Source organism: Schistocerca serialis, chromosome 1, assembly GCF_023864345.2.
Source record: "Schistocerca serialis cubense isolate TAMUIC-IGC-003099 chromosome 1, iqSchSeri2.2, whole genome shotgun sequence".
In the NCBI taxonomy this organism is placed as follows: Eukaryota; Metazoa; Arthropoda; class Insecta; order Orthoptera; family Acrididae; genus Schistocerca; species Schistocerca serialis.
Window position 1 is genome coordinate 694,251,532 of NC_064638.1, and position 21,476 is coordinate 694,273,007.

General features: G+C 43.7%; 2 protein-coding genes across 2 annotated transcripts in view; both read right to left on the reverse strand.

The window, feature by feature from the left end:
* LOC126425882 (atrial natriuretic peptide-converting enzyme-like) overlaps positions 1–13,398 on the reverse strand; it is a 338,406-nt gene extending 325,008 nt beyond the window's left edge. The window contains 2 exon segments of the mRNA XM_050088318.1: positions 12,325–12,786; positions 12,916–13,398. Coding sequence (XP_049944275.1) covers positions 12,325–12,786; positions 12,916–13,398 — 945 coding nt within the window.
* Positions 13,399–13,516: 118 nt separating this feature from the next.
* LOC126426048 (uncharacterized) overlaps positions 13,517–21,476 on the reverse strand; it is a 197,960-nt gene continuing 190,000 nt past the window's right edge. Inside the window, exons 5-7 of the mRNA XM_050088320.1 lie at positions 21,096–21,216; positions 13,617–14,159; positions 13,517–13,551 (exon numbers count right to left, since the gene is read on the reverse strand). Coding sequence (XP_049944277.1) covers positions 13,517–13,551; positions 13,617–14,159; positions 21,096–21,216 — 699 coding nt within the window. The remainder of the gene's footprint in view (positions 13,552–13,616; positions 14,160–21,095; positions 21,217–21,476) is intronic.

The window sequence follows — 21,476 nt, forward strand, 5'->3', positions numbered from 1 at the left end:
AAACCTGGTTCCTAAATCTCTGTCTTACCATTATATAATCTATCTGATACCTTCTAGCATCTCCAAGATTCTTCCATGTATTCAACATATCGAATATAGGTAGATAAATAACTTCGTGAGAGGGAGTCCAGGAAACACTGCAATACCTATGAAAGTCTTAAATAAACATGCTGTTGTATGCCTAGGGAGTTTATAGAGTTGGTTTTCAGTAAAATATTAGAAAAAAAGCAACACGACTCTTAAGAGAGAGTGGATATGTAAATAAGATGTACGAAGGTAAGAGAATGTCCCAGGAAGAACGTGTTTTTGAGTAAAAGGCGTTCTTCTTTTTTATCATAGTTCTGTTTCAATGCACTTTGCCCAAAGTACGCCATGTGAGCAAATTCAGTATTTGAGTCACAGCGTTTCAAGGCTAAAATACAAAAAACAAAACACTTTCTAAACATGGCTTGAAGGCCCGACGGTACCGGCCAGCCGCAATGTCATCCTCAGACCTTAGGCGTCACTGGAAGTGGATACGGAGAGGCATGCGGTCTCCAGAGGCATGCGACTGGCGCGACATTTGATTAGATGTCATATTTCGGATGTAACATTTCAGATTTAGAAATATGCCTACAAGCTTTCTCTTACATCACAAAACTCCTTCTTGGCGTTGCAATTTTTTACCGTTTGTGTATCTTCCGTTCTGGCAACAGAGGACACTAGCGTTTGCCAGAGTTGGTGAGCAGCTTTGACTGTCCAATTAACTCAGCTTTTGACTCGGCTAAAATCGTTAGCCAGAAAGTACACTAACGTGAACAGATGTGAATTTCATCGAGTCACTCCAGATGAATTGCATAATATGTGTCAGGTTTCTTTTTATCCTCTGCAATGTAACTGACAGGAGAAATGTCTTCTGTATAGCCTTTAACTCATCTTTTTTGGTGTAGAGCCACCAGATTCTGAATATTGTCTTCATTACTGTTTTGTCAATGGAATAAAGCGAAGCGCTAAAAATCTCATCAATAGGCTCATATCGTCAATAGTATCCCGTTTCAACATCCAATCCTAATTAATAAATTCGTTCCTGCCCTTGCCCTTGTTTTTCGTTGGCATTCACCAAATACGAAACGTAGTTTCCGCATAGTTTCCTTATAGTTATACGTTCATTTAAAATTTACCATTGCATCTGGTACATCGATGGCGTCAAGTGTTTCATACACCTTTATTCTCTCATCGTCTATTATTGTACTGAGCACTTCTCAATGTTTTGAGCAGTGCCTGCAGTTTCGGCATATTCCTTATGTACATCATATACACGAGACATATGGCCAAGAGTGAACTGAGACCCCCATTTATTAACTGTTGGAAATATATGATGAGACTTTATAAAGCTTCACCAACTTTCACGAACCCCTGTTGATTATAAAACGTCCAAAACAATTTTATGACGACAAACTGTTCGATGTTATCACTTGAATGAAATATATACAGACCGACTACTCTAAGAAAGCCGTGCAAACAAAAGTATTATATAAAGCAAGTGGACGGTTGTTTCGTAGATATGTGGATATAAAATTAATGCATAAATGTGTCAACTCTGGACCAGAAAAAAAAATTTTTCCACCTGTGCATTGTACACTGTCTGGTGACTTATTTACGACAATTTCATTTTCCTCACTATCGGAAGATCTTGGTTTGTTTCGGAATACATTTAAAACTAAAGAGTTTTTAGTAAAAAGCTTACACATAATTTTCTGCCTGGACCACGCTTTATTTATCCATACTGATTTCGTCAGATTTCCTGGATGAGACAGAAACGCAAGGGAAAAAACAATAGTGTCACGTCAAACAGTAATCAAACGTACCATCTTGTGTGCAGACATCGACGATGGTAGTCTGCTGAAACGAGTAATAAATGTGAAAAAATTAAAAGCGAAGTAGACAGTTAATTTTGCACATTGCTTCTTCGTGGTCACTAACCATATAACCACCTTCCGTCTTCCAGTATCAAAACTTAGTCAGGAAGTGGCTTCTGACTGTGGTCGATCAGTCAGTTTGGCTGTGGTCAGATCTGAGGATACACCACCCCAGAAACTATCGGTGAAGGATTTGATTCTCCATAGATCCTCCACGATCACCGACCAGTGCTCAAACACCAATGAAGCACACGCACTGTGACTGTGGATGTGACGTACAGATTGACCATACCTACACACTGATGAACTCTCGTTATCCCCTGAATCCAATCCAGTTCCTATAGAACCCATTTCTCTTATTGTGTTTTACGAATCACCGCCCAGCTTACATTGCATTAGCTCGAAGTCACATTTTTGCTGCCAGTGTTTGCCCTTTACCTTCATCAGGAAATGCAAAATAAAACTGCGCGGAAAAAAAATATTACATGCACCTTAAGATACGCAACCCAATTTACATCGTCCTTACGGACGCCAGTTAAGTACGTGAGGGTTCTCTCTCTCTCTCTCTCTCTCTCTCTCTCTCTTTTACATTGGTTCTCTCTGGCCCCTTGATGAAACGTAGTGGGAAACCCTCTTTCACGTAAGATTTACCCCATGATTACGTTTTTGCTTCAGACCGCTAAAAACACCTATTATGTTGCTCGGAATTTAGTCTATGAAACTAAACGTTCTTCGTTATAATGATAAATATTCTCCGAATTAAAAATTTGAAGGGAGATTTTACATTGGCTGTCGTGCCCTTAAATGAGATTCGGTGAGATTTTGCAGCACCCCTGTCAGCATATTGAGCTCACGTAATTAATGGACATCTCCTTACCTAGGGTGGATGTTGTAAGAGATATAACCCATCTGAAGCTGTATTAAGTATTTTCTGGACCAATGTTATCTTGATAAGTAGTACAGAAACCCACATATAAATTTTGGGGTAATCATCTTGTTGTCTGACCAGGAGTTATCTGTGGGCCTGAAGGAGTCTCAGATACTGTAGTCAGTTCAACGAGTGAACAGCCATAACATACAAAGTGGGCTCGGCTTAGCTCGGCTACTTCGTGCGTGTAGCTCACTCAGTCACTTGAAACGATTTTGTACACATGGCTGTTTCAACGCAGATCGTTAAAACTCCAGTTTCCCAGTCACATGACTTCGGTACTGCAGGCAGCCTTGCGCTCTGCAGTTACAAGCTGGCAACAGCCTTGCTGGCTGTCAGAACTCTTCTTTAGCCGTGCGGAGGACAGCGAATCCCACAATGCGGTGACTGGCCCAGCGTATGCTTGTCATAATTATGACCAGTTGCTGGAACTCAGAGTATACGCCGGCCGGAGTGGCCGAGCGGTTCTAGGCGCTACAGTCTGGAACCGCGCGACCGCTATGGTCGGAGGTTCTTATCCTGCCTTGGGCATCGATGTGTGTGATGTCCTTTGGTTAGTTAGGTTTAAGTAGTTCTAAGTTCTAGGGGACTGATGACCTCAGAAGTTAAGTCCCATAGTGCTCAGAGCCATTTGAACCAGTGTATATGCTGTTTGTTACAAATACTCCATGTTTACAAAAGTCGTAGGATAGCGATAAGCAGATATAGAGATGACGGTACTATCGCTTACACAAGCTCTCAAAAGGTATTTCATTGACCGAGCTGTCATTTGTGCTTATGTGATTCATGTGCAGAGGTTTCCGACGTGATTATGGCCGCACGCAGAATGTTGGTTGGAGGTATACGAATAGTACATTCGATTTCAGAAATCGTTAGGGAATTCAGTATTCCGAGATCCTCGGTGTTAAGAGTGTGTGGAGAATAACAAATTTCAGGTATTACCTCTCAGCAAGGACAACGCAGTGACCGACGGGCTTTACTTAATGATCGAGAGCAGTGTCGTTTGCGTAGAATTGTCGATGCCAACAGACGAGCAACACTCAGTGAAATAACCGTAGAAATCAATGTGGGACGTACGACGAACTATCCGTTAGGACAGAGCGGTGAAATGTGGCATTAATAGGCCATGGCAGCAGACCACCAACACGAGTGCCTTTGATAACAGCATAACATCGCCAGCAACATCTGTCCTGGACTCGTGACCATACCGGTTGGACCCTAGACGACTGGAAAACCGTGGCACGGCCAAATAAGTCTCGATTTCACTTGGTAAGAGCTGGTAGTAGGGTTCGAGTGTCGCGCAGACCACACAAAGCCATGAATCCAAAATGTGAACAAGGCACTGTGCAAGCTGGTGGTGACTCCGTAATTGCGAGAGCTGTGTTTACACGGAATGGTCTGGGTCCTCTGGTCCAACTATACCGATCATTGACTTAGAGACCATTTGAAGCGATTCAAGGACTTCATGTTCCCAAACAACGATGGAATTTTTACGGCTGTCAATGGGCCATGTCACCGGCCCACAATTATTCGTGATTGATTTAAAGATCATTCTGGATAACTCGAGCGAATAACTTGGCGACCAGCCCATCGAACATTTGTGGGACATAACTGAGAGGTTGGTCATTTCGTGCACAAAACCCTGCACCGACAACAATTTCGCAGTTATGGACAGCTATAGAGGTTGCATGGTTCAGTAATTCTGCAGGGGACTTCCAATGACGTGTTCAGTCCATGCCACGTCGAGTTGCTGCAGTAAGCCGGGCAAAAGGACGTCCGACACGTATTAGGAGCTACCCCATGACTTTCGTCAACTCAGAGTAATAGCAAACGTGTTGTAAATATGACGGACCCTGATACAACTCGCCGCGTGTCTGGAAGAGGCGGTCGAATTGGTGCTCCACTTATTCATCTCGCTCTATATTTTCTCTCTTTCCTTGGGTTTATCGCATCGTAGAGCGTAGGCAGTTCTGATGATTCATGAAATTCATTTTTTTTAACTTTTGTAGCTGTGTCCTCTATCTGGCGCCACAATCGTCAGTTGAACTAAGGGAGGGAAGTCGCTTGTGTCCTCTGTCTTTGAATCATGTAGATTCTATTCTATGCCTTATGGTACTTCAGCTGCCCGTGTACTGTATTTTCTGAGGCGGGCTTTGAGAACCAGCCCAGCTTTTTCCTGAACAGGTGTGGAAAACCACCTAAATCCACACTCACTCTAGTCGATCTAACAGACTAACGGTCACAATTTCCCAGCTAGTACGTATCGTACTGCCAAGAACGTGGCTACAAGTAATATCCTTCATCATCCTTAGGGAAGCAATCACCACGTAATGGAGACACAATTTCCACAGATGGATTCGTAAAAAAAAATCTCTCGGAAGTGTTTCACACGTGTGGTACATTCCCTGGAGATTGTTACAGAAACTTTCCCCATATCATAAAGCGCCCACAGTACTTCTGAGTACGGTCGCATGCTGCGCACTGGTCGAGTTTAGTGGCAGTACCGAGTGGGCTGAGGCGTGCATGGGAATTTGGATTGAGAAGGGAGGCGTGGGCGGGTAGTCCGTGCAGTTGTGCAAAGTCGCTATGCTAGGATGGCGTGGTGGCTACAGCACCTGCGTAGTGAGCGGGATACCCGCGTCAGAATCCCGCCCTCGGCACTGATTTTAATACGTCGCTTCAGTCCGCGTATGCATAAAATGACTCGTCGGTGTAAGTTTGGAACGACATACAGTGGCGCCAGCGGGGCCGCGCTCGTCCACCTGCTCGCTTGTAACAGCCAGGAGCACCCAGCACTCTGCCCGGTAACTCTTTGGTTGTGTCCGGAAGGCCGTTTTGAAGCGTCAGCGGCGCGTTCAGCAGTTCGCCAAGTTCCTGGGTGGCAGCTGCGCTACCGTGAAAAATTGAGAGCTTACACGGAGTGAGAGGCGAGCTGGCTAGGGCAGCTAAACAAGTCGGCAGCCCCACCTGCCAGCCGTACTCGTACTGCGCCGCGGCACTACAAACAGCCGCTGCGTGCGACGTGCCGACAGCTGCCGCTGGTAATGGCGTGCCACTCCATTTCACAACTAAGCTCTTACTCTCTTCATACGGTACTACCTGGCTGTGAGCGTGTCGGGCGCCTTTACGTTAACACAAACCGTGCTCGCGACAACGTCGTTACTGTCAGAAAAGACCTGCTCCTGCTGTACGGTGATGCGTCGGCGTCGCGCTTTATAAAAGTAGCGGACAGAAGTGAAAGCCAATAATCTGAAAATCTGAAGTAGCGCAACGCAATTTGCACAATAATGGACGTATGGAGAGATAACTTTCTTGAAATAATGAAGTTAGTTACAGAATTATTGTTAAAGAGATAGGGATTAACGACAGCTTGGCTAGCGAGCCTGGGTGTGAATCGGACGTTCAAAAAACCTTCGATCCCCCCCCCCCCCCCCTGAAAATGTCCTCCACAGAAGGGGTCGGAACGCTGGGCTTTAATGGAAAATCCATCCGGCCACGGCACAACAGCCCGATATACACTACCGACCATTAAAATTGCTACACCAAGAAGAAATGCAGATGATAAACCGGTATTCATTGGACAAATATATTATACTAGAACTGAGATGTGCGTACATTTTCACGCAATTTGGGTGCATAGATCCAGAGAAATCAGTACCCAGAATAACCTCCTCTGGCCGTAACAATGGCCTTGATTCGCCGGGGCATTGAATCAAACAGAGCTTGGATGGCGTGTACAGGTACAGCTGCCCTTGCAGCTTCAACAGGATATCACAGTTCATCAAGAGTAGTGACTGGTGTATTGTGACGAGCCAGTTACTCGGACACCATTGACCAGACGTTTTCAATTGGGGAGAGATCTGGAGAATGTGGTGGCCAGGGCAACAGTCGAACATTTTCTGTATCCAGAAAGGCCCGTACAGGACCTGCAACTTGCGGTCGTGCATTATCCTGCTGAAATGAAGGGTTTCGCAGGGATCGAATGAAGGGTAGAACCACGGGTCGTAACACATGTGAAATGTAACGTTCACTGTTCAAAGTGCCGTCAATGCGAACACGAGGTGACCGAGACGTGTAGCCAATGGCACACCATACCATCACGCCGGGTGATACGCCAGTATGGCGATGACGAATACACGCTTCCAATGTGCGTTCACCGCGATGTCGCCAAACACGGATGCGACCACCATGATGCTTTAAACTGGATTCATCCGAAAAAATGACGTTTTGCCATTCGTGCACCCAGATTCGTCGTTGAGTACACCATCGCAGGCGCTCCTGTCTGTGATGCAGCGTCAAGGGTAACCGCAGCCATTGTCTCCGAGATGATAGTCCATGCTGCTGCAAACGTCGTCGAACTGTTCATGCAGATGCTTGTTGTCTTGCAAACGTCCCAAACTGTTGACTGAGGGATCGAGACGTGGCTGCAAGATCCGTTACAGCCATGCGGATAAGGTGCCTGTTATCTCGACTACTAGTGATACTAAAAAAGGGCGGATGTAGGGCTATAGTATTTTAATAGTATTTTAGCCGAACATCGGTAACGTTTGTCTCTTGAAGGATTCTGTCATAAGCGATAGTAGATGCAGGTGAACATGTAAATCCTAACTTCCTAGTATTCGTTCGGCATTGGTGACATCGTTGGCTACTCACTAACATTGAACACTGGAATACTTCATAAGTGAGTAATAGGTTCGAAGAAGACTTGACTATTAGAACCAAGTGTGTAGTATCGGACGCCGAATGTTAAGAACAAACGAAAGTAACAGCTGTGTGTCCTATGAAAGTGTAATAGGACCGGCGATGATTTCAGCAGCACTAAGAAATTTATCAGTTAGTTTAAGCAGCACTATCTTTTCCTCCCGATGCCATCTACAAGCAAGTATCGTAGCTGGATGGTCATAAGAAAATGCTGAGCGACTTGGTCAGAATTCCCATTTGCTGTAATGAGTGGTACCTCTCTTTAAATGAGTATCAGTACAAGGTAACGTATACAAGGAAACGTACATAAGGAGCGCGACAATATCTCCTTACAAGATTAGTAGCTACCTTCTGGAGCCCACGATGACATATGATAATGCTAAGAAGCGATACAAAGTGGGAGGAGGACGATAAATCAATAGTAGGGAAGGCGTACCAAAAATCCGAATTAGTTGGAAAAGAAGAGGGAAAGCGCAGGAAATCAGATATGGGACGTTAGCAGAAGCAGTGTTCCAGCATTTCAAGTCGTTATTAAGTATGGTAGCCATGACTCATCATCTTCGTCATCATAATGAGAGGGGGTACTTAGTGTTATTCGGTAAACGCGTCTAATTCTATTACTCGTTACTGTATTTTATTTTCTCTCATTTTCTGCTCCTCTTTTTTTAGATCTTGTTTACCTGATTATTAAAAACTACTATGGAAAACATGAAATAGAAGCAGTGCTTCCCTTGTTGATGTAGTGTTCGTGGGAAATTTCGAGAAAGTGAACACGACGACAAGTAGTCTATTGCAGCATAGCAAACTGTTACTTCACCAATACTGTAAATAAAGGTGTAAGTCGGCTTTACCTACTCGTAATTCACTACGCTTTACGTAAATATTTGAAAACAGAATAGACATTAGATTTTATTAAACATTTCCGAACTGTAGGCTAATTCCTTGCCTATTGGTAATGCAAGAAACACGTAAGGGAAACCATTTAGAAAACATGGCTGTCTGTAAAAATATTTCTCCGTCAGGATACTGTAAAGTGTGATAGTAAGTATGCATTACGCCTTCTCAGAGTTCAGATGTCGACTGAATATTATTATTACTTTCCTTGTGGACCGAACCGAAGGCAGCACTGTATCACCAAGAGACACTACGTTAAAAATATTGGCCGTTGTTTCACTTGAAAATAAAGGCACATTATACTCACAGAAAGCAATATAATTTTGGTTATCACTGTTAGTATTCAACCGCGATTCTTATACATATATTTTAATAACGCGTTTCAAGAGTCAATACTCTCATCATCAGGTTGTAAAGTCTAGACGAGGACCCACAGTCCAATATACTTTTAATTCTGTTTTACTCTATGGACTTCCCAACTATTTGTGATGGTATTTTGTCTTTTTAGTCCGTTTAATTTCATGACATAGACTTTACAACCTGATGATGAGAGCATTGTCACTTGAAACGCGTTTTTAAAATATATGTATAAGAATTGCGGTTGAATGCTAACAGTGATAACCAGTATAACGACAACTGCTACCTCGACTCCGTAATGGATTATATTAAATCAATATAATTTTGCAACAGTATGAATCCTTGAAAGTGCACACTTCATAATACTGGGCACATAGAGCTCACAGGAGTGAATGAGATCAAGAAGAATGCAATATCCATGTCTCTCCGAGTAATATATTTCTGGATTTTTTTCACAGGTATGTGAGATACGTCTTCGACAGTATAAAGCGAGATAAGCGTTCTCTGTTCTCAGAAGAATGGGAGAGCTGAAGATACAGTCAAGCGATTTCTATAAGAATGTAAAATAATGTAAGAGATAGGGAGACACATGAAGGAGGACGCGAAAATAATTAGGAAATGAAGAAAGACATGTTAGAGTTTGCAATGTGTAATGTACTGAGTCATCAGTTTGACAGCGCCATGTTTTTATGGCCTCCTATAAAGAGGACATTCTATCTACAAGACAGGATATTTTGTTCGGCCAGTGACTTAGCCACTATGTAGATATATGTAAGACGACTTGTAAAACTCACATGATATGCTTTAAGTCGCGGTAGTAAGACAACTTCGCAATAACGGATGGAAATATAAATGTTTCCTTAGACGAAATTTGAAACATTTTTTTGAAAAACTGAGGTATAGTAAAGCGAAACAAACCGTTAATTAATGAAAATTTGTGTGTAATACGGTGAATCATCAATGATGTGTAAGTATCTGCTGACATCGACGTTACAATATTTACGAAAACCCAGGTGTTGATCAAAGGGAAGGACAACGTTGTACGAGCAAAGAAAACATTAGTCGGTGCGATTGACGCGTAAAATCGTAAAATCTGTCTGTAGCAGATGGAATCCTACTGTTATTCTGGCTTGGCTTTAGCGAAATGCTATGCCTAACTTGACAGAATAACTTGCTTTGTTACAAATGTGATTTGCTATCAGCCTGTACTTCGTGGTACAGCGATTGCAAAAGCGGCGTAACTCATGTGGAGCCGTAAAGAACGACTGCTGCGTCTAGATGCTGGCTCAGGTGCGCAGCTTTGCGGAATATGGAAACACAGGAAAGATACGTCTGTAGAGGATTTATAATTAACGAAGAGAGATCGTTGTGACAAGATTCATTGTCACGAAGTTAGAGAATCTCTTGTAAATGGTTCCGTAGACTGTGTAAAAGTCAAGAATACAACATTCATACTTTTACTGTGCCAGATTTGCAGCCGCGTGTCGCCATTGGCCACAATGAAAGGAAGTCTGGAAATGAAGGTTAGTGGGAAACGATCCAAGAACTGTGCAGTATAGTATTCTTCCCTGAAAACGACAGTGTCTGTGCGGTCTGTGTGTATATTGTAAAAGTTTCGACTCACAGAAACCACGCGAAGTTCCCTTTCAGTAGTACTGTTTGCCACATAACTGCTACAGTATTACCGCTCTCGTTCCAAGAAAATGTTGCAAGTTTTACTTCTCGAACCTCAGTCTACTGTAGCTTCTGCTAAGTCGCATACCTGTCCACAGAACGTTAATAATGGAAAACGTGATATTTTATCAATAATACACAATACTATAGCGGTTTGACTGAACATAACGATAGTGGTCGTAGCTTTAACTTTGTGTACTCCAGAACATGCTTCGAGTTTAGGTTTTAACATCCCGTCTGAAGTGCGGTCCTTAGAGAGAAAATGACTCGAAACGGAGCAAATCGATGATTAATAGTTACTGAGGATTCTATCACGCACCTCCAACAATGATTTCTATGTTAAGTATTGCATTCTGTTCTGAACAGTGTGCAACATTTGGTTAGAATAGTATTTCGAATTTATGCTTGGGGCAGCAAAACTATTTACATATTACTATCCCGTACAAGTGACTTGATGGTGACTGTCCTATACTATATCTGAAGCGCTTGCCTGAATCTCCAGAAGACAGTAAAACTCTACATTATGCAATAACATCCACTAATTTATTGCTTTAACATTGAGTATTGATACCATATCCAAGTACAAAAATAAGTTTATAAAAGACTGAGACGTTAGTAACACAAACGTACTCTGTAGTCGAAGTATTTCATTATTTTACTATTGAATGTAGTGCTTACAAAAGGTCGTGATATTATGCCAATTTATTTGATAAAGCGGAAGCTAAAGGTGAAACATCGTCACGATATTTTTCTATATTTTTCAGCCTCGGCTCACACAGTCGGTATCATATCTAGTATCGTCTTCTTAGCAAGTCTACATAAGATGACGTATTTCAAAAAAAAGCTAAAGCACATGAATTCAGAAAACGATTTGGACAGATAGCTGAAACGCTGTATGATGCTAGTCCAGAAGACTCATACGACTATTTGATTTAAAAAATGTTCAAATGTGTGTGAAATCCTATGGGACTTAACTGTTAAGGTCATCAGTCCCTAAGCTTACACACTACTTAACCTAAATTATCGTATGAAGAAACCATTGTGTGGCAGGCATTTTCGAAAATATGAGTGTTCCTAAACAGCCCAGATGCAGACTTCTACAACCAAGGTCTCCGAAAAATCAGCTACCGTTGGGGAGAATGTGTCGCATTGAAGGATGAAAATGAGGACAACGCTTAACACCAACATCAGGATTTCTGGCCGAGACTTGATTTTTTGGGAAGTGATAATTAAAATCATGACTACCCTTCGTCTACGCAACTACAGGTGATTGGATAATTTATATAACAGTGGTGTGCAGAAAGTAATACGATTTTGCAGTTTCCTTTCCAAATATTTTTCGGTACTCATCTTACTTTTAAGCTCGTCTATGTAGCTAAGTGATCAGTGTGGATAACTGCCATGTAGAGGACCCAGGTTTGTTTCCTTGTACTGTCAAATATTTGGTGGGAGCGCTAGAATGAGGTGCACTGAGTGTTGTATTGGCAACTGAGCAGCTACTTGTCCGAATAGTATCGGCTCCAGATCACGAAAAGTCACAACGGGGAGAATGGTTTGCTGACCCCGTGCCCTCCATGCAGTATCCAATGACGCCACTGGAAGAGAAAGACATTGTGGATTGTCGGAACCGCAAGTGCCTGTGGATGGAGTTTACGTTTATTTTTCCTTAAATGCCATGATGGCTTGCTAAGAATTTGCAACCAGTATCCTACTTGTTGTCTGACCTAAGGCTGAGAAACGCAGTAGAAGGATGTCGCTTAGAGGATGGAAGTGTGTAATATCTAGACATCCTGGGATATGACAGCAGAGACTATAGACTAAGAAATCCTTTTCATGGCTACTTCAGGACTGCCACTATCAAAGTTGACTCACTCTGTGATGCAAAGACATGTTGGAGCCGTGGTGGAACCGGACGATGGTCTGGAGCGAGGCAGGAGTGGAGATGCTCTTGGTGAGGGCAGCGCTGCCGTTGGCGATGGCGGGGCTGGCCGACGCTCCGGAGGCGTCAGCGGCGGCTGCCGCCTCCCCCAGTCCGGCCCCGCCGACGCCCCCGCCCTTGGACGCCCCAAAGCCACGAGGCACTCCGGCGCTCGAAGAGTGCGCCTGGTACGACCGCGGCAGCAGTGGAGTCTCCATGGACTTGGTCGTGTAGCTCGGCGACGAATTCTGGCTGAAGCTGTCGCTCGACACATTCGAATCTTGGCGCACAGATACCTTGCCGCCATTCGGCGTCGAGCTGGAGGTACCAGTCCCTGCCGCCGGCGTCGTCGGCGTCTGTTGCTGAGCTACTTGTGGCTGCTGTTGAGTTTTATGCTGTTGCTGTTCCTGTTGATGCTGTGAGGAAACTTGTGCCATCTGCTGGTTCGGTTTGCTCTGTGGCCTTTGTTGTCCCTGTTGTTGCTGTGGTACATTCTGAGGTGGTTGTTGTTGTTGTTGTTGTTGTGGGTGTGGTTGCTGATTAACCTGGGACTGGCTCTGTTTGATGTACTGTGCGTGATTCTGTTGTTGTTGTTGGATTTGTGCTTGGATCTGGGCCTTTTGTTGGGCCTGTCGTTGTTGATCTTGCTTGTAAAGCTGTTGCTGTTGGCTTTCTGTTTGCTGATCCTGCCTTCCGGACAAATGCTGTACATCAGTACGGGCTGGATGGGCTCGCTGAGGGGACTCGTGCAGTTGTTGTTGCTGCTGCTGCTGCAGTTTCTGCGCTTGTTGGTACTGCTGCTGCGCTTTTTGCTTTTGCTGTTGTTGTTTGAAAAGCTGGTAGCGCTGCTGGAGTTCCTGGCACTGCAGCTGGTGAGGCTGTTGTGGGAACTCTGGTCGTTCCGGTGGCTGCTGGAGTCGGTGCTGTTGCTGCATCCTGGACTGGTGAAGCGACTGCTGGTCATTTGGGTGCATCTGCTGAGTCTGGAGGTCCACTAGTTTATGTTCTTGCTGTTGCTGTCGCTCCATCTGCTGCTGACGCTCCATCTGCTGCTGCTGCTGCTGCTGTGAGAGGTCCTGGTTAAACTGCAGCTGTTGCTTTTCTTGTTCCTGCCTCGTCTGCCGATAGTTTCCCATGTGGTCTTGCTTAACAGACTGCACCTGCTGCTGTTGTGTCTTGTGCTGGAAGTACACGTCAATATTGTTCTGTTTGGGCTGGTACTGCTGGACCTGTTGCTGCTTGTAGCCGTTCTGCTGAAGTGCATCCTGGTGGTGTCGCACCTGTTGATACTGTTCCGCGTAGTCCGGTCTGCCGTGGCCTTGCTGGAAGGCTGAGGGGCGGTGCTGGTCGATGGCGATGTGCTGCTGCTGCTGCTGCCTGGCCTGCTGGTAGAGGTGATAGTCCTGCTGGGTGCCGGGCTGCGAGTACTTGAGCTGGTGTTCCTGCTTGTGCTGCTGCTGCAGCTTGAGCAGCTCGGCCTGCTGCTGCTGGCGCAGCTGGCGGTACTGCTCCAGCTGGTCGTGCTCCTGCGGCTGCGCCTTGTGCTGGCTCGCCGCCTTGTCCTGCTGCTGCTGCTTGGAGGCGGCGTGCTGCGCCAGCGCCTGCGAGAAGTGCTTGCTGAGCGGCGACACGGGCGGCGACCCCTTGCGGCCGAGCGCCTGCGTGCCGCCGCCGGCCAGCACGGGCGGCAGCTTGGGATGCTTGCCGGCGAACGGCGGCGGCAGCGGAGGCGGCGCCTGCTGCTGCAGCCCGTGGAAGCCGTAGCGAAGCGCCGCCGCCGCCGCGGCAGCTGCGGCCGCCGTGGTCGTTGGCGTGGCCGCCCCCGCTGCCGCCCCCGCTCCCCCTGCCGCCTGCTTGCCGCTGCGCTCGGGCACCGCCGGCGGCCTCAGCGGCAGCGGCGGCACCTGCTGCCCGCCGTCCACCTGCACACACGTGCACCCGTCAGTTTGACAGCTTGCTGCGCTAACAGTAGTATTGTCGGACATGAAACCTTTTTAAACCCGTTTTGTAAGCAGAGCTGAACAAAAAATATAACCTCTGAAGAAATATCGTATATTTAAACTACAAAATGGCTCTGAGCACTATGGGACTTAACTTCTCAGGTCATCAGTCCCCTAGAACTTAGAACTACTTAAACCTAACTAACCTAAGGACATCACACACATCCATGCCCGAGACAGGATTCGAACCTGCGACCGTAGCGGTCGCGTGGTTCCAGACTGTAGCGCCTAGAACCGCTTCGCCAATCCGGCCGGCTATTTAAACTACAGGACAAAAGTTTTCGATCACCAATGATGAAAATCGTGTAGGGTAAGTCCAAGATATTTGGACTATTTCTTTTCTTCAGCGTAAAATTTTTGGGTTTTTCAACTTTTTTCTCTTATGGCGCCATATTCATGTAGAGTGTCATATAAACTTAATTACAATTTATTATTGCCCGTAAAGGCTGAAGAATCAGCATTGATCAACGGCATGAGGATGCAGAAGACAATGGACACCATTGCATTAAAGACACATAACGTATATCCACAGGACATGTGGCTTGTACTTGAAAAAGTGTCATGATGATCCCTCCATTGGAAAGAGATTCCGGAATAGGCTCCGCCGTCCGGATCTCCGGGAGGGGACTGATAAGAAGGAGGTGACCATGATAAAAGGACTGAATAACCAACGAAAGGATAACGTTCTACAAATCGGTGCGTGGAATGTCAGAAGCTTGAACATGGTACCGGGAGCTAGAAAATCTGAAAACCGAAACGCAAATGCTGAGTCTAGATAAGTAGGGTCAGTGAAGTGAAATGGAAAGAAGACGTGGATTTCTGGTCAGATGAGTATAGGGTAATATCAACAGCAGCAGAAAAAGATAGAAAGGAAGTAGGTAGGATTCGTTATGAGCAGAGAGGGAGGGCAGAGAGTGTACGACTGTAAACAGTTCAGTGATAGGGTTGTTCTTATCAGAACAGACAACAAACCAACAAAGACAACGATAGTTCACGTATACATGCCGACGTCGAAAGCTTAAGATGAAGAGATAGAGAAAATATATGAAGATACCAAAAGGGTAATTCAGTACTTAAAGGGAGATGAAAATCTAATAGCCATGGGGGACTTGAATGCAGTTCTAGGGGAAAGAGTAAAGAAAAGGTTACAGGAGAATATTACCTTGAGACAAGGAATGAGATATGAGTAAGACTAATTGACCTATGTAATAAATTTCAGCTTGTAATAGATAATACTCTGTTCAAGAATCACAAGAGGAGGAGGTATACTTGGAAAAGGTCGGGTGTACGGAAAAGTTAGATTACATCATGGTCAGACAGAGATTCCGAAATCAGATACTGGATTGTAAGGCGTTCCCAGGAGCAGACCTAGACTCAGATCACAATATAGTAGTGATGAAGAGTAGGCTCAGGGTCAATACGGAAAGAAGTGGGATACGGAAGTATTAAGGAATGACGATATACGGTTGAAGTTCTCTAAGGCTATAGAAACAGCAATAAGGAATAGCTCAGCAGGCAGTACAGTTGAAGAGTAATGGACATACGAGGTGCGGCTAGAAAAAAACCGGACTGATGCTGGAAAAAACATTTATTTACAATTATTTACAATTTCATGTTATCTCCTTCAATGTACTCTCGTCCTCGGTCTCTACACCGTTCCATACGAATTTTCCACTGTTCATAGCAATGCTGCAGATCATTTTCGGTAAGTCCATACATTACTTCCGTCGCTTTTTCTTTTACTGCTTCAACAGTCTCAAATCTAGTTCCTTTCAAAGCTGACTTGACTTTAGGGAAAAGAAAAAAGTCACAGGGGGCCAAATCAGGTGAGTAGGGTGGATGATCTAAGATGGGAATGTTGTGTTTTGCCAAAAACGTCTTCACTGACAACGCACTGTGAGCTGGGGCATTGTCTTAGTGAAGGATCCATGACTTTTTTCTCCACAGATCGTTCCGTTTTCTCCGTACTCGCTCACGTAGGGTAGCCAGGACGCTAATGTAGTAATGCTGATTCACTGTTTGTCCCTCTGGTACCCAATCAATGTGCACAATCCCTTTGATGTCAAAAAAAACAATCATCATTGCCTTGAATTTCGATTTTGACATTCGTGCTTTTTTTTGTCGTGGAGAACAAGGAGTTTTCCAATGCATCGATTGGCGTTTAGTTTCGGGATCGTAAGTAAAAAACCACGATTCATCGCAAGTAATAACATTTTGTAAGAAGGTGGGATCACTTTCAATGTTTTCCAGGATGTCAGAACAAATCATTCTTCGGCGTTCCTTCTGTTCAATTGCGAGACACTTTGGAACCATTTTTGAACACACTTTGTTCATGTTGAAACTTTCATGAAGAATCTGCCTAACACTTTCCTTGTCAACTCCTGTTAACTCAGACACTGCTCTGATTGTTAAACGGCGATCTTGTCGAACAAGTTTACCGATTTTTTCAATGTTTGCATCAGTTTTTGCTGACAATGGTCTGCCAGTGCGAGTGTCATCACTGGTGTCTTCGCGGACATCTTTAAATCGTTTAAACCACTCAAACACTTGTGTTCGCGATAAACAATCATCGCCGTACACTTGTTGTAACATTACAAACGTTTCACTTGCAGATTTTCCTAGTTTGAAACAAAATTTGATGTTAACACGCTGTTCTTTCTGTACACTCAACATTTTCCGACGCACAGACAAAACGTCAACTACTTAAAACAGACGCCATGGACAGACTGAGTGCAGGAGGCAGATGAAACTCGAGCAGTAGGCGGAGCGAGAGTCACGTGACAGGCCACGCGACTTTCAGCCTTATTGCATTCGTTTTATTGTTTCACCAGTACTAGTCCGGTTTTTTTCTAGACACACCTCGTATCTAAAAAGGGCCATCACAGAAGTTGGGAAGGGAAACATAGGTACAAAGGAGGTAGCTACGAAGGAACCATGGGTAACAGAAAAAAACACTTCATTTGATCGATGAAAGGAGGAAGTTCAATAACGTTCAGGGAAATTCAGGAACAACAAATTACAAGTCACTGAAAAATGAAATATATAGGAAGTGCAGGGAAGCTAAGACAAAATGGCTGCATGAACAATGCGAAGAAATCGAAAAAGAAGCGATTGTCGGAAGAACTGTTCAGCATATAGGAATGTCAAAACAACCTTCAATGAAAACAAAAGCAACGGTTGTAATATAATTGCGCAGGCTTCCGCGCCCAGAGTCAGTTGAGATAAAAGTTTCTGGGTATGGTACTTCGTCATATTGTATAAAACTACTGCTAGAGAAAACCAACTTTTTGGACTTAGCAACAAAACGACTGTTCACGTTGGTGTTTAGGATGTTTGAGTCTGGCGAAATACCATCTGACTTTCGTAAAAATATCATCCACACAATTCCAAAGACTGTAAGAACTGACAAATGCGAGAATTATTGCACAATCAGCTCATGCGTCCAATTTGCTGACAAGAATAGTACACAAAAGAATGGAAAAGAAAATTGAGGATGTGTCAAATGACGATCAGTTTGGCTTTAAGAAAGGTGAAGCCACCAGAAAGGAGATCCTAACGTTGCGGTTGATAATGGTAGCAAGACTAAAGAAAAATCAAGACACGTTTATAGGATTTGTCGACCTGGGAAAAGCGTCCGACAATGTAAAATGGTGCAAGATGTTTGAAATTCTGAGAAAATTAGCGGTAAGCTACAGGGAGAAACGGGTAATATGTACAAGAGCCAGGAGGGAATAATAAGTGGACGACCAAGAACGAAGTGCTCGGATTAAAAAGTGTGTAAGGCAGAGGTGTACTCTTCCACCCCTACTGTTCAATTTGTACATTGTAAAAGCAATGATGGAAATAAAAAAGTAGTTTAGGAGTGGAATTAAAATTGAACGTGAAAGGATATCAGTGATACGATTCCCTGATGAGATTACTATCCTAAGTGAAAGTGAAGAAGAATTACGCGATCTGTTCAACCGAATGAACAGCCTAATGAGTACAGGATATGGACTGAGAGTAAATAGAAAGACGAAAGCAGTGAGAAGTAACGGAAATGAGAAAAGCGATAAAAGTAAACGTGAGGATTGATGGTCACAATGTAGATGAAGTTAAGGAATTCTACTACCTAGGCAGCAAAATAACAAATAATGGACAAGCAAGGAGGACATCAAAAGCAGACTAGCACTGGCAGAGACGACAGTCCTGCCCATGAGAAGTCTCCTAGTATCAAACTTAGGCCTTAATTTGAGGAAGAAATTTCTGAGAATGTACCTGTGGAGCCCACTGTTGTATGGTAATGGCACATGGACTGTGGGAAAACCGGATACATTTGAGATGTGGTGCTACAGACGAATATTGATAAGGTAAGGAATGAGGAGTTTCTGCACAGAATCTGACAGGAAAGGGATATACGGATAACACTGACAAGAACAAGGGCAGGATGAGAGGACATCTATTAAGACATCAGGGTATGACTTCCATGGTACTATAAGGAGCTGTAGAGGGCAAAAACTGTAGAGGAATTCAGAGATTGGAATACATCCAGCAGATAACTGAGGACGTAGGTTGCAAGTGCTACTCTGAGATGAAGAAGCTGGCACAGGAGGGGAATTGGTGGCGGGTTGTATTAAACCAGTCAGAATCCTGATGAGTCAAAGAAAAATTGTTGTGTAACTGACAAAATAAATACAAGAGATATGATAAAACGAAAATATACATGAGTAGTCCATCTCACCCATAGGTGATGGTTGAGATGGGCCAGTCTACTAAGAGAGATGGACCATATCAAAAAAGCAATACACCCCTGAAGAAAAGAGTCAATTCAAATTTCATATTTTTCTTTGGAATATGTTGTAATGAATGTTAAATATTTTTGTTCACGACAGTTTTATCAGTTTATTATGAATCTTGACTGAACATTGGCTTTTCCAGTCAGCTGTTGGTTTTGTTCAAGTATTAGGCTGTCTTTCTCTCACCACAACAATTACACTTATTACCAAATGTTGACCATAGTGAACAGGAAACACAAAATCCAATCGTAATTTCTATTAGTTTCGCCATAGATTTCACCACAGTTAATACATTCATCCTCATCTCATTTATCAAAGTTTTTTCGTGTTCTTCCTCAATGTTTGCATCTGTTGAACACAGTAGATATTTAGTTTCTTTTTCTTATGAGATTCTTCAGTTTGTTTTTTTCTTCACTAGTATTTCCCTTCGGTGATATTTTTGTGACCTTTTTCTAGTTCCTTTCTTTAATTATCTCTCTTTTTTTTCTTTACAGTTTCAATATTTTCAGCACATGTTAGTTCTTAGCACACAGTTCCTGCCTTCTCCTTAAAACTGACTGTTTTATCAATAGAAGGAACAGGTGACATTTATTCCAAAAGTTTTGTCTGTGGTCGGCTTAGGAATAGTCAGTTATGAGGTGGTCATCTTGAAAGTCTTAGGTTTAGTAGGAGTGGAGGCCAGAGTTATGTCAGTGAAGGAATTTGCCTTCTACAGATAAATAAGTTATTTTGATGTACTTGGGCTCAGCAGGTCATCTGATGGCCCTGAAGTGGTTTGTTGGTCTGCGTGTGAGATTCCGCTCTTCCACTTGTTGTCACAGACATATCTTCATATATACGAGTAAGTGTAGTGTGAGACTGCGGCCATCTTCAGGGCCATTATTGCACCTGGCTTGAAGCTAAATGTAATTGTGCTCCATCTCTTTTACATTAAAACGAGAGGTTAATCTCTCACAAATAAAACTGATCCATCTCTCCAGTTTGTCTGGGAGAGATGGACCTCCACGACCTCTGCCTCTAGGCAGCGATGACGGTGGTCATATTAGTTTAGTTTCATGTCTACATATGTGTCAAGCTCGCAACAAAAATAACTGGATCAATATTGGGCAAACTATGCCATAATACTACAATTATGTAGCCACACGATAGCACCTTTCAGCTTCCCAGAACAAAGAATGTGATTTTTTCCGGAACTAACACGACAGTGACAGCAACACTTCGGCATCACATGTGGTCACAAAAATGTTTCCCCACGAGTAGCGGGAGGTGCTCTCTAGTTGCCCATTGCTGAAATACGCCACTGGCCCTCTCACCCATGACCCAGCTCTCCTGGACTTACCCTACTTTATTTCAATGTACAAACACATTGAATAAACTGAATAGTAAAATAATTCAAATAATCTGCCAAGAATCACTACTGATCTCCTATCTGAATATGTATGATTAAGTCATTTTCTGTAAATTTTAAATAGCATATGATGCCTGGCGTGAATATGCAAAACAATTCTGGTAAACACAAATAAAACATGCATTTGCAAAAGATAAAAGGTTTTTCTCATCCGCATGTTAAAATATAATTGAAACAGCAACTGAGGAAAAGTTGCTGCACATATTAACAATAGTAAAGTCTAAATTTTGTGCACGCCATTTCCTCACGTGGGCCACCACAGACAAACAAAGGAATTATGTCGTGCGGCGGACAGCCTACCCAATAACAAGGCGTGGAGACACGCAGTTGCTGGTTGCCAATAGTTGTGGGCTGGCGACTTGTCAAAGCGTGTAATAAACCCCATTTAATGCTGAGGCCTATCAAAAGAGCAAGTAATTTCCCATACTGTGGAAATCATTGCAAATAAGGTAGAAGGAACTGAGGCTTAAAGAAGTAGGTATATGTGGGACAAATTTATGCAAATAGTGGCGAGGGGTCAAACACCCGACATGACCCTTCACTGGCCTCCACTTGGATCCACTGCATTAGGCAGACATCATCTTGCTGTGCAGGTTCCGTCTGTGATCCCTGCTCCTCTGTACCAGAGATCCGCCATCTTGCTCTGCTAGTTCGATCTCTGACCTGCAAAGTTGTTGCAATGGTAGTTCGAACTCTGACCCCCTTCCCCACGAGTTTTGTTCTCTTCGTTTGATCTCTGACTTCCAAAGATGTTACAGTGTTTGTTCGACTTCTAACTCCCTTCTCCACCATCTTTGTTCTTTTAGTTCGATATTTCATCTCTTGTTCTACCTTTGTTATAATACTTCGTTCTATGTACCCAATGAACCTTCATCGTCATCTTGAACAGTCTGCAGCCGCAGGTCTGGCCCGTTTGGAACATA